The 13,793-nt window shown below is 36.3% G+C and overlaps 2 protein-coding genes across 6 annotated transcripts in view; both read right to left on the bottom strand.

The window, feature by feature from the left end:
• epb41l5 (erythrocyte membrane protein band 4.1 like 5) overlaps window positions 1-2,761 on the bottom strand; it is a 34,226-nt gene extending 31,465 nt beyond the window's left edge. For all 4 annotated transcript variants that reach the window (XM_079882454.1, XM_079882456.1, XM_079882455.1 and 1 more), the window contains exons 1-2: window positions 2,544-2,761; window positions 1,464-1,668 (exon numbers count right to left, since the gene is read on the bottom strand). In XM_079882454.1, coding sequence (XP_079738580.1) covers window positions 1,464-1,643 — 180 coding nt within the window. In that variant the 5' untranslated portion in view covers window positions 1,644-1,668; window positions 2,544-2,761. The remainder of the gene's footprint in view (window positions 1-1,463; window positions 1,669-2,543) is intronic.
• A 1,766-nt stretch (window positions 2,762-4,527) lies between these two features.
• The window catches only part of ptpn4a (protein tyrosine phosphatase non-receptor type 4a), a 50,533-nt gene continuing 41,267 nt past the window's right edge, over window positions 4,528-13,793 (bottom strand). For both annotated transcript variants that reach the window (XM_079882452.1, XM_079882453.1), the window contains exons 16-27: window positions 12,800-12,953; window positions 11,874-11,957; window positions 11,721-11,777; window positions 11,229-11,385; window positions 10,268-10,434; window positions 9,238-9,328; window positions 9,094-9,155; window positions 8,840-8,986; window positions 8,623-8,751; window positions 7,938-8,086; window positions 7,697-7,832; window positions 4,528-6,341 (exon numbers count right to left, since the gene is read on the bottom strand). In XM_079882452.1, coding sequence (XP_079738578.1) covers window positions 6,249-6,341; window positions 7,697-7,832; window positions 7,938-8,086; window positions 8,623-8,751; window positions 8,840-8,986; window positions 9,094-9,155; window positions 9,238-9,328; window positions 10,268-10,434; window positions 11,229-11,385; window positions 11,721-11,777; window positions 11,874-11,957; window positions 12,800-12,953 — 1,426 coding nt within the window. In that variant the 3' untranslated portion in view covers window positions 4,528-6,248. The remainder of the gene's footprint in view (window positions 6,342-7,696; window positions 7,833-7,937; window positions 8,087-8,622; window positions 8,752-8,839; window positions 8,987-9,093; window positions 9,156-9,237; window positions 9,329-10,267; window positions 10,435-11,228; window positions 11,386-11,720; window positions 11,778-11,873; window positions 11,958-12,799; window positions 12,954-13,793) is intronic.

Raw genomic sequence — 13,793 nt, 5'->3', positions numbered from 1 at the left:
ATAAATGCTTAGTTTTGATGAGAGAAGCTCTCTAGTTTTATTTTTTGGGGGCAAAACATATGCAATGAAATGCAATGAAATACAATGAAGGTTGAGAGATGTATAAATAAACATTCCTCAAAAACCTATTGGATCATATTTAATTCACACAAGCTAACATACTTTTTCTAAAAAAGGATGTATGGGTAATCAAGCAAACCTCTTCAGTCCATTAAATGTTTATCTTGAAATATTAATAACAATATAAAAGTTATTAGCCTATGTTTACTTTCACAGTAAAAAGATGTGGACCACGAACTAAATGTAGACATTTTTGGATTGATACTAAAAGGCCTTCTTTTTTTTTTGCTAAAAAAAAGAATGACTATCAATCTGACGATAGAGTCAGGTTTATTTTCTGCATTTAAAAAAATATTTAAATATTAGTCCCGCCAAAGATTGATTTGATGATAATATGACAATACCTGCCATTCTGAAGAACCAGTACCCGCTGATAGTCAGCTACTTTAAAACGCTCCCGTGAATATTTGTGTGAGCACTCCTTGAAGAGTGTCAAAGGTTTCTATTTACAATGTGTTTTTGCAGCATTTAGCTTTGTAGCTAATCACAGACATATCTGTTGAGCGTGTGAACGCAATAGTCAATCAGATGTTTAAATTAGTCAAAATGGTGTTTTTTTGTTCAGTGCAAGTTTTGCCAGCTTGTGAATCCTTCCATTATAACCAACGAAGTATAAACACAATGTCAATAAGTGATTCATTGCACAGCGCAGAGAGCTTCATTGCTAACGGGAGTTTTCGCATCAAATATGATACAATGTAGGCTTTATTCTGTCAAGATGCACTTCTAGGAAAAATTGCCGCAAACCCTCAGCTTGAACACTTCTCATTTCACATGCTAAGACAGAGTAAAGTCATTAAGACAAACCAGTAAAAACAACCTGTTTAATGACAAGCATCAGGTTGAGGGTGGAAAGGTACTGAAAACAAATTATGAGTGTTCAGCACAAATAAGTTTTAAGTGGATGTGATAAGTAAAAAAAGCTGCTTTGAAGGAATTCCTAATCTTAACATATTACAAAGTTGAGAGTAAAGACTTCTTATTTGTCAAGTAACAAGTGCTAAGCTCATCTGTAGTCACTAACAGTGATGTCTAGTTTCACTCTCTCAGGTTTTCAGCCTCAAACAGCAACGAACAATGGAGAGCTTTCTCTCTGGCATACTGTCTGGAGTATCTGTCAAAGTACAGGCTGAAAACTGATGCCGATTCAACCTTGAGCTTCAATCAAGGACACCTTTTAACTAGAGCAACTCAAGAAAAACACTTCACAACTCAATCAAAAAAGGGTGCATCACAACAAGTACAACTGTTAAGAACACTGAAACTGACTAAACAAATAGGTCTGTTTATGAAAACCATAGTCAACCAAACACTGTGCAACACTTGTGCATTAGTCTACTCACCGGCAAGTCAACACTGACATCTGTGCCATCTAACAAAGAAACTCGGCAGGTGATGATGGACTTGGCATCTCCAGCAGCAGGGATGTGTGTTGTGGCTCGCTGGGCTTCCCTTTGTCGAGCTTTCTCTGCATGTTTGTGGATGGACCGCCGACCCAGAGTCCGGCGCAGGAAGCTCAGCATATTCAGGAAGATGTGTTAGTCCAGTCTGAAAGAAAGACCATCTCGGTTACACTCAGGCCAACCTCTGTGGAAATCTGAAATTGTTCTTACCACAGTAAACCTATGGTTAAGAAGTAGCAATAGAAACTAAGACTGTATTAAAATCATAGCTGGCACCTTATTTCCTAATAAAAATTCACTTCAGTTTTTGTGTAGAATTGTACAGTAACTACTGAGTAATTTGTAATAAGACCACAGCAATAAGAAAAAAACATCACAAGTAAAACCATCAACGTCTTCTTACCATAGTTATGTCAATGAGAAAATAATTTCTATAAATTAAACGATGGTATTTATAATAATAATAATAATGGTCTAAGACCAACTACAACTGCAGTTCTACTAACTCCTGTACTTTTCTTTACAGCAAAATATCATTAAGTGTTACTTAGTGATCGGTTCTTTCCTGTTCCTACAAGTTATTCATTACTTTGTCTTCAAATTACACACTCGTTTTACCAACACTGAAGCACCTTTTAAGAAAATAACGGCGGACAAAACATCAAACGTTTAACGCTATTAACGCTATCTCATGCGTGCACGCGCATTATCCAAACTATTTAATGTTTCGATCAAAACTGTACCGTGCAGCTCACGATCACGCGCTGACTGACTGAACTCCGCTGACACCTGTTTGCGTAAGAAATACTGCACCGAACTGACATTTAACGGCGTAACGTTAACTATATAAAAAATAGCTTTTAATGACACAAACAGCTAGAAATCAAAATACGGCTATACACCGGTGATTCATCTAATTTTGTTCCGATATATATCGCGTGCACCTCAGGGACAAACGCAGTCGAGGCGCGAATCCACTTGTTGATCCTCAGTCAGACCAAAGACAAAAGCTATACTTACAACAGATTGATGAATATTCCGCCAATGAAAGAGTCCTCTAGCATCGGCTTTTATCAACAAACAACTCTGTGCTTTGAAATATCCATCTTCTAAGCCACAGTGTGGCACAGCCACCTTTTTTTTCTTTCTTGTTTTTTAGATAAGTGTAACTGCTATTCTCCCTGCTCCGAAAGCTTGTGGGATGTGGGGTGGCTGTTTTCACCTCAGGAAATGACGTCACGTAAATCCCTAAAAGTGGATTTACATTTAAAGGGACGGTGTTCCGCCGAATTCTCACTGGACTTTGTGTAACGGATTTGCATATGTCCCTTGTAAAAAGGTACTTTTGTGGTACATAGTAAAATGATAAAGAGGGAACCATTGTGGACATTATTGAGTGCACTTATTCAATCTCACATTCAATCCCACTACTGGAACTGTGTTCTAGAAATTAAGACATATTCAGGCATAGATTCAGAGGCATAACAAGGTACTGTAAGTATTACATACAACAATAATAAAACAATGCATTGACATTTACTTTTTACTTTTGATACTTAAGTACTTTTAAAAACGAGTACTAATGTACTTTTACTTGAGTAAAAATTGGTCCTTACAACCTTTACTTGTAACGAAGTAATATTTGACCAGTAGTATCTGTACTTTCACTCAAGTAAGGAAGTGTGTACTTTGTCCACCTCTGATTATTATCAATGTTGAAAGTTTTTGCTGCTTAACATTTTTATTTATTTTTTTGTGTGGAAATTGTGGTACTTTTTTCAGGATTCTTTGATTAATAGAAAGTTCAATGAACGGCATTTATGTCCATTTATTAAATGTATTTATTAAACTTGTTAAAGCACTTATTAAATAGAATTTGTTTGTAACATTATGTCTTTACTGTCACCTTTGATCAATTTAATGATCAAATTCCTTGGTGAATAAAAGTTTTAATTTCTCTCTTTTTTTTTTAAATCTTATCACAAGTCCACAAATGTTTGAATGGTATCATTGTTTCCACAAAAATGTTGAGCAGCAAACACTATTTTCAACATTGATAATAATAATAATACATGTTTCTTGAGCAGCAAATCAGCATATCTGAATGATTGTGACACTGAAGACTGGAATAATGATGCTGAAAATTCTACATTACCATCACAGGAACAAATGACATTTTTAAATATATATATATATATATATATATATATATATATATATATATATATATATATATATATATACTGTATATATATATATATATATACTGTATATATATATAAATTGTCATATTTCACAATATAGCTGTTTTCACTGTATTTTTAAATAAATAAATGCAGTTTTGGTGAGTATAAGAAACTTTCCAAACTTTTGACATGTACTGTATTTATTTAAAAAAATTTATAGAATTGATTGGAAATGTATAATTTGCAGATATTATTGGGGATAAAAACCCTAATTATTATAACTTGAAAAATTCCTATTCTCTAGCTAAAATATCAGGTGCTTGCAGGTGCTCTGTATTTTGTTTTTCCAACAGCACCACCCACTGGTTACTGAGGGCTCGAAACTTCTGTAACATTAGAAACCAAAATCAAAGGAATTAAAATGTACAAATATGCAATGTACAAAAAACAGAATATATTTAATGCAAAAATGACCCAGATCACACACCGTATTTTATTTTAAAGACTTTCTTTTTAATATACAACATCGTATGTACACTATAATATTTTCATAAAAATGGACAAGTGGCACAACTTGACCTTGTTATTTGCAGCAAATAAATGTTAACACCAGTCTACAATTGTACATCTTTGTTGAAAAAGTGCTGTCTTTCCCACAAGACAGGAGGCGCGTAGTTTCTCCCAAATTGCATGTCGCATTCCTGTTTTAAATGTCTTTTGGTAAAACCTGTAACCTGTTGAGCATAGAAAGGAATTATTTGGTCTTAAAACCAAGGTTTTCCAGCAAGCATGACCACAGAGAAATGACAAATGAGTGACTGTAAAAGTAGATAGTACCTTACAAAGAGTAAAGGCATGGACAACTCTGCGTTCAACTACAGGCAACCTGTGAAACTGGGCAATGAGTCACACAATTCATTTAGCAGACATTGTGTTCCCTAAACTCTCAAACAGCAACATCTTAGCATGAGAAGCCAATGTTATTTTGTCAAAGTCAATGTTGGATTTGATGGATTCTAAACATAAGACTGTTCAATAAAACTAGGGCTAAATTAAATAAACTAAATAAAATCATCGTCTGTACCAGGCACCAGCTCTAATGTGTTGAACCAGGCCTAGAGAAAACCTGAACATGTGATTTGGGCTATTACATTCACATTAACAGTATTATAAAACACACTTACACACATACAGACAGCAGAAACATACAGTAATAACACATACTGGACACACTTTCAGCTGGCTAATGTTACAGAGATATTCTGCATGTGCAGTCTGCTACAAGAAATAAACAGGTCAACCATAAACAAACTCCAATCTGATCCCCCAACACAGTACTGCATTTGACACACTGTGGTGTGTAACGTTCAGATTTAACAACAAAACAAAAAGCAACATAGATATTACATCAACAACATGGGATACTAATCCCTTTAATAGAATATCTGATTTTAAATGATAAGGGAGTTCATTTTGAGGGAATGTTTGCTTCTGGAAAGATCAAATTTCTGAATGGCATTTTTCGTTCAACTGAATTTAAAATATTTTATGAAAAAGAATCAATCGCATTTTAAAAGAATATTCCATATGTGAATTTCTGGCCCTGAATTTAATATTCAACAGCCTCACTGGTTCTTGCATTACATAACTAATTGTGTCAACTACTACCTGGGAGTAATATTTTCAATAATTAAAGTTACATTTCAGTCTTTTCCTCACTCAAAGCTATTGTTTGGCTTCAGAAGATGTGGAATATAGTAAATATTACGTTTTGTTTTTTCTTGTAGGCTTTCATTGTATGAAAATGAGCAGCATGAACATTTCTCAAAACATTTGTTCCATTGACGAAAGAACATATGGGTTTTGAAAGACACAAGGGTGAGTAAATAATCAAAATATTATTCCTCCTGCATGAGAGACTGAATATTTTGCATCACAGCTGTAATGCAAAGTGCTTTAAAGTCCTTGTTGAGAGCATTTTAGTTTGACAGCAAACAGAAAAAAATATTGTCATAAGAAATACAAATTTTGATTTGTAAGTAGTTAGTTATATTGCATGAACAGGGCTCAAAAATGTACACTAAAACAATAAATATTCCTAAAAAAAATAATCATCTGCAGCACAGGCCTGGATGCGAGTTGTTTTGTGGGTGTTTGTCTCAAAATAATAGGTGACCATATATAAAAACTCTCATTCATTCATGGGCCTGCCCTTACACACTTACATATGGCACCAGCAATCTCTTGACTATTTTCATTTTTAACATATATATTTGTCAAAACCCTGAACACTCAAAGTCCCAACAAGTACCTAATTCACCATTGTTAGATTTTAATTTTTGTCCTTTCTTTCTCTCCTCATTAAAGCTTGGCATATAGTCTCTTTGCCAGCCTAAAGTGCAGCAGTGCTTTGTTTATGTCATGTGTTCCTGGCTCGAGATACTTCTCCGTCGCTCTGTCGTGAAGCTGCGATATAATCACATGAAGAAGATCCTGTCAGTGAATTTCAGCATAATTTTCAGGAAAAGCTGGCATCGCATTAGTTGGATTCGTACAGCGTGGACTTGAGCGGTTTCACCAGGCCCTCCTCGTAAACCTTCAGTATGGCCTCGCACACAAACTTGAACTGGCTCTGAGAAGACAGAGAACAGAGGGGAAGTCACAGTGAATGGAAGATGAGTCAGTCTATCAAGCAAGAGCAGCCAAGCGTGACGATAGCATGTGAAACTGGGATGAGAGCATAATTCATGGACTGTGTCTGTGTGTGAGAGAGAGAAAGAGAGAGAAAGCAAGATGGACGAATGCATATACAGTAGAACCACCAACATCATTTTTTGTATGTTAAGAAGCAGACAATCAAAAATATATTTCTCGGGTCCCTCCTTCAAAATAAGTCTTTAAACCAATTTATTGTCCACCAAGTGAAGGCAGAGAAGAAACAGCACATCTCTCCTAAACATATAAATAATTTGTTTAAAACTCCAACCTTGTGTACACTACGTTTGGAGTCAGTCAGGTTTTTTAATGTCTCTTCTCTTGCACAGCAAGACTGCATTGATCAAACATAAATGCAGTAAAAAATAGTAATATTGCCCTTATATTAATATTATTACAACTTAAAATAATAGTTTTCTATCTTAATATATTTTAAAATGTAATTTATACCTGTGATGGCAAAGCTACATTTTTCAGCTGCCATTATTCCAGTCTACACTGCCACATGATCCTTCAGAAATCATTCTAATATGCTGATTTGCTGCTCAAAGTAACATTTCTTACTATGTTGCAATGTTAAAAATGGTTGTGCTGCTTAATATTTTTGTGGAAACTGTGATACATTTTTTAGGATTCTTTGATAAATAGAAAGTTCAAAAAACCAACATTTATTTGAAATATATGTTTTGTAATAATAATAATTGATAATTTGATCACTTTAATGTATGGCTTGCTGAGTACAATTAATAATAATTCTTAAAAAAACATATTTCGGACCCCAAACGGGGTCAAACGGTTTAAACGGTAGTGTATGAGCAATAGAAAGAGTGATGCTTTAGCAACACCACTAATGAAAAAGAACAGAGTGGGCATGTAGTGCACAAGTGTTTTCACTGAGCATCAGCCCTTTCTTCTTCCTGTTGTCTAATTAGTGTTGTCTCATGGTCAGCAGCCTCTGAGCAGACAGGCCTCATTCATGTATCATGCTGAAATCACAGCTGCATCATTGTCTCAAGCTTTGGGAGTCCCAGCCTGGATAAGAACCCCTGCTACAGCAACTCTTCTTCACATTATGTGTGAAAACCTCACGGCCTGTAGCTGCATTTCAAAATGTCACTTCAAATGATTTTTTCAGTTGTTCATTTAACGTCATCATTGGCTGTGCCGTATTCAGCCATGTATTAGCAAATTAAGACAGAAAGCCAATGATAAACCCTTAATGGATGACTGATGGGGGATATGACAGGACAAAAGAGGGTGGGCGGGACTTACAGGCGTCTGAATCATCATGGCCCTCTGATCCCGCATGGTTCTCACAATGTCTAACGGATACACCGGCTGACTACACTCCATCAGACACATTGCCGTCTCCATGGTGATGAGAACTCCCGTCCGGCCAATCCCAGCACTGGGACGGAGCAGAGGGAGGGAGAGAGGAAAACTTGATTACACTGTGATTCTCTTTGAATAACTACATTTAAAAACTACTTTGTTATATAGATATATGAAATACCTGCAGTGGACCACAACGGGCTCGTCTTTCCCAGCTCGTTTATTCCGGACCAGAGCCACGAAATCCAGGAAGTCCGTTGAGTCATCTGGTACACCGTGATCAGGCCATGCCAGGTACTGGATTTGGGTCAATTCCCTGCTCTCCCCACTCTAACAGCACAAACAACAAAACAGCGAACAAAAAATGGTTATAATGGCATCATAGCAAATGATACACTGTAAACAAGATCCCAGAGTCCAATATTAACATTTTGTGTGCCTACTGCAAATAAACATTGGCGGGAAGTGATAGTTCACCCCCCCAAAAAAATGGAAATTGTGTCAACATTTACTCACCCTCATGTTGTTACTTTATTTCTTCTGTGGAACATAAAAGAATACATTTTGAGAAATGTATTTTTTTTCCCGTCCATAAGTCAATGGGCACCAAAACTGTTTGGTTACCAACTTTCTTCAAAATATCTTCTTTTGTGTTCCACAGAAGACAGAATGCCACACAGGTTCAGAATGACATGAGGTTGAGTAAATTATGATTTTTTTTTTTTTTTTTTTTTGGATGAACCATCCCTTTAAGCAAGTAAATCAAACACCAATTTGTAACTTTATTAGGAACTGCAACATTACATGGTTCAAGTCAAATTAAGAATGATATTGACTGTTGACAAGCAAATCTGTGATACACTCACCTCAATGTGAGCAAGAGTCATATCTCGCACCAAGAAAGCAGAGTTTCCCTCCTCAGTCTGGCAGGAAACCTGAAAGCCGCCGTACGTAGCGCTACCTGAGGGGTTCGGCCAGTACTGATGGCACTTCACCTGCGGTAGAAAGGGATGGAATGATGTTAGCTCAAAAAGTTAAGAAAAGACATAAAAATTAATGTCAAACATCAAGAGGTATACATACACGTCCTCGTTCAACCTGAGTAGTAAGCATGACTACCATAGAGGAGCCCTGCTCCCATGTCATCTGCCAGAAATCCGGGCACGTGTTGGGCAGCGGCCCCTGGCAGGCGATATAGCGGTTTATGAGACGGGAGGCAGGGATTTCCATCTGCGAACATGACAGTACAACATTACGAGAGTCTATTAATCACAGTCCATCTTTCGCTGGGCGCTTGAGTTTGCAGCGAGATAATAGAATAATTATGAGCTACTCACATTGATGTAATTTGCATTGATGTAGTCAAATGTGCCTTTCAAGATGACTCTAGTAGCATCATCTGACAAGAAAACAACAAAAACTGATTCATTTTTTTAATCACTGGTTATCAGTACAAAGGAACGGCGTGCAGCAATACTCACAAGGTGAGATGTCTCTGTAGCGGTTTTTGGAAATATTCTGAGGTAATTTGGCACATGACATTGTCATTCCAGGCCTTTTCCGATACAGTTGCTTTAAAACAAAACAAAAACAGTCAGTCTACAAAAATCCCATTGAATGAAAACTCATTAATGGACACACAACTTTAAGTATGACCTTCAGTATTCATGCCTTCTTTTCAACTTTCAAGTATTAGACCAGAAATTTCATACATTAAATTTTCCTTTACAAAACATGAACTGTGGGCAGACACTACAGATATCTGAACACGTTTTTGCACATGGGACGCTGGGTAGTGGAATAAAAAAACTTTTTTTTTTCAAATGTTGAACTTTAAACTTGAGCTCTGCCATTTTTAGAACGCTGTGTCTTGCACGAGACGCTGCAAAAGACGTGAGCGTAATGGTCAAACATGTCCATTTAGTGCATGTTAACATATAAAATCAACAGAAAGGAAGTGCAGTGGAATGCATAACGCATTCTGTGGGAATGACTGCTTACTCTTATTATCCAAGAATTTCAATAATGTATTACTTCAAGGACACATTCAGTGCTTTGTGTGTAAATCCATGCATGGCCACATAAAAGCACAATGAGCAAAAAAGCATGCATCCCATCTTTTTTTTTATTGCAAATTTTATCAACATACACAAACCCCACACACACTAACAGGAAGATTTTAGAGCTGCCTAATGAAAGACAGGAAGTAATAGGAAGTTCTTTTGATATGACCACATCCTGAATAACACTGATTGCTCTTGATTTCAGAGCATTTTGTAAATGAGCAATTTAGATAAACAATAGCATATGAGCTTAAACTGCCTTTTTCCCGTGGAGAACAGAAGACAGCTTTTTTAATCATTGATAGAGTAAAAGCATTTGATCGTAAAGATCGAATTACTTGAAACCTGGATTCTGTGCTACTAAAAAAAAAAAAAAAAATGGCAGAAAAAACATGAACTTAGTTAGAACTCAAAAGAAAGAGTGACAATAATCAGCTTGTTAACTCACATCAAACTGGGCTAGTATAGTAGCATTGTTAAGACCCTCCTTTAACTGCAGCATCGAGTCCCTCCAGGCGTCCTGGTCCAGCTGTGATGGGTCTGTGGGAGATTTCTCTGGGATGTACTGAAAATCAGGCTCTGTCTCCAGTTTCTCCTCAACTACATCATAGATAGCTACATACAGAGAAACAGTTATTGTGATGGCAGCTAAGTCCACAAGGTGTAAAGGACAATAAATAATTTACCTCCAACAAAAGCCATAAAAAGTGAATGAATCACATCAAAGGCTGTCTTTATACTTAAGTTTGGAAATCATAATTATAATATGTGCATTTGAAGTGAAATTTTGGTCAAAATAAAATGGACGTGTACAACTAAATCCATGATTCTTTAATCATCGCGCTCCAATTCAAAGAGTTTTCAATAAAAATATCTAGTTATCCTAAGTATTTACATAATTGCACCATTCAAAAGACTGGGCTCAGTAAGACTTTTTCAAAAGACTTTTATACAGCAAGGATGAATTGATCAAAAGTGAGTACACTGTTTGTAGAGTACATCTAATTAAAAATGAATGCTGTAATATTATCACAGTTTCCACAAAAAATATTAAGCAGCAAAATATTTAAGAAATAATACTACATTTTTCTGCACCAAATCAGCATAATATAATCTTTTCATGATCAAAACTGAATGAATGGCTGCTGAAAAAAAATCAGCTTTGCCATCACAGTAATAAATTCAATTTTATTATAATATATTAACATAAGAGTGGCAATTTTAAATTCAAATATTATTTCACAATATTGCGTTTTTACTGTATTTTAATCAAATAAATGCAGCCTTTGTGAGTCTAAGAGACTTTTCAAAAACATAAAAAAAAAATCGTACAGACCCCTAACTTTTGAATGGTAGTGAAGTCATTTCAACATGACTTGAATTTGTTTATTAATCAGGTGAGTGCTCACCGTTGGGCCGCACCAACAGGAGGAGTTCCCCGGAATGGCTCTCACAGCTGGCCTTGATGAACAAGACCACCTGATCATGCGTGTGCTCTGCAATATCTCGACCGTTGATCAGCACAACCTGATCGCCCTCGTTCAGTCGAGGCACACACAAATCAGCCTGGAGAGGAGACAAAGACACAAAATGATGAAATTCAAACTACTTGCCCCTAGATGACAGATGAGATTCTTAATTCTTCATTTGGACTGTTCTAATATCAAGTCAGAAATATCAACTAGGAAAACTCCATATGCAATTTTGAATGAAAAGCAGCATAAATCCTTCAACAAAGGCATAAACCAAACACTGACACACAGGGCAGTTCATCGCTAATCCTATAGAGGTCACTCTTCAATTAAGCTTTCCTTATTGTCTTCAGCTTTAATCCATTCCCAGCTGCCCTATAAAGGGTAATACTACAGTATTTACAACAATAAATAGTCTATTAAACATACCGATGTCCCAGGTGCTACTCGAGACACAATAATGGGCATCTTCTGATCAGAGCCACCCTAAAAAGGAGAGAAGGAGAGAGAGAGAGAGAGGCAATGGAATCATTAAATCATCAACAATCAGTTACAATAAATGACATATGCTGAGCATTTTACCTTCACATTAAACCCAAATCTCCCGTTCTCATCCGGTTTCATTTTGATCAGGACAAGATTGTCATGAGGAATGACACCATTGGGCTAAACATTTGAGAGAAAAAATTACGATAAAGTCAATATTTGAGTGTCATTTTTAAAACAGAACATTGCATTCGTTTTATCAAATTTGCATTCATTTTCTATCAAGTACAGGATTCTATCTGGTTTTTAAAGCATTGTATGACTTGCCACCTTCCTACATTTTCTTCCTTGCTTCATTTCTTCCTTCTTACAGTTTCTGATCATGTTTCAAATCATTGTTTGAGCTATTTTATTGGCACATCTTCACCTGATCTCAGACCGCTTATAAGCCATTACGCCCCCCAAAATCTGGTAAATCTTACCAAGTTCCAAGCGATCACAATAGCTTTTGAAAACATCTTAGATAGTTAGCTTTTGAATAAAACATTGAAACCCTTTTAGTCACTGCACTGATTTTTGAAGCTTTTTTCACCTCTATTAATTTATATCAATCTTTTGATTTCATCCTTATTTTGTATTTGTTTTGTGTTTTTAAATATTGCATACTGAAAGAATGAAGCACTTTGGCCTGCATTTTATGTATGAAAAATACTACATACATAAAATGCTTTATTACTATTAGTTTTCACAAATGTAGTGTTTATCTTAAAAGACAGAAAATATCTTAACAGATAAAAAACATGTGAAATATTAACTCTCACTGAGGCAGTGAAAATTATTTATGTGCAAGGAACTGCGTGCACCAAACCACCCAGTGTTTTATAACTTTTTGAGAGAGCAACCACATCAGCGGTGTACCATAGAAGGGAGGGACGCTGGACTATTAATGCCAACTTTGGAAAAAGGAACAACAAAGCAGCACAAAGAGTCTGGGTCGAGTGAGTCAGTGGATGTATTCTTACCATGGTCTTGTCTGTTGCTATGGGGACATCGTACATTTCGTTGATGTGGTTGTCCAAGTCCTGTTGGGAGTGGGACAGTATAAGCTGGCTCAGGTTCTTCCGGGACTGTTTGGGTGGGAGGGCAGGAGGCGGTCCTTCGACGCCTTCCGGAGACCTATTATATTCAGGGAGAATAAAAATAGATCTAATAAATATAAATATATTTATGCTTGCATTTCATTGAGAAGAGCATCAAAACATTCTTTAAAACATCTCCTTTTGATTTGCTAGATAAAAAGAAAATTATACATGTTTGGATCAACACGAGGGTGAGTAAATGATGTCAATGTTCATTTTGTGGTGAAATAAATATCCCTTTAATAAAAGGGTTCCAATACCATCATTTTTGTCCAACACATGAATGAAGCTTCGTAAAAAGTTTAGCAGTAGCAAAAAGCTAGCAGAGACATCAAACAGGTTTAGCACAATTCAGCTCAATATATTTTATTCAGTTGAACTGAACACATTATACTGTGACAATCCAGTGAACCACTGAATTATTCAACACATTGTTTTAGCTTTCACACTTGGGCACACACTTCCAATGAACACCACACCATGGGGGTCACGAGTATCTGAGTGTGTGTTTGGATATTATGCGGTATACGAGGTTGCGCATCTCAATGTGTGCGTCGGCTCTTTCTGACCCCGTTAGGCTTTCTTTCTTTTTTTTTCTAGTCATGTTTTCACCCCAGCAGCCGTGGCTCGTCAAAATATTCATCCAAAATATAGATAAACTATATAAACTGAATCAATCAATCAATTGTAAATGTGTTCAGCATTCTGCTTTTCACATTACCTTGCGTAAACCTCGCTCCAGACCAAGACGATATTAATAAGCTTCAGCTTTGTGTATATTAGTCTGCATCAGGTCAGTAACTAGTTGGCATGTCTGTTCTTCCGATGTGGACTAGCGTATCAAATTAATGAAAGTATAAATCCTTAAGTGTGCTCA

Source organism: Squalius cephalus (genome assembly GCF_949319135.1).
Source record: "Squalius cephalus genome assembly, chromosome: 9".
NCBI lineage: Eukaryota > Metazoa > Chordata > Actinopteri > Cypriniformes > Leuciscidae > Squalius > Squalius cephalus.
Note: the sequence above shows the minus strand (reverse complement) of the source record. Positions and strands in the feature narration are given on the sequence as shown.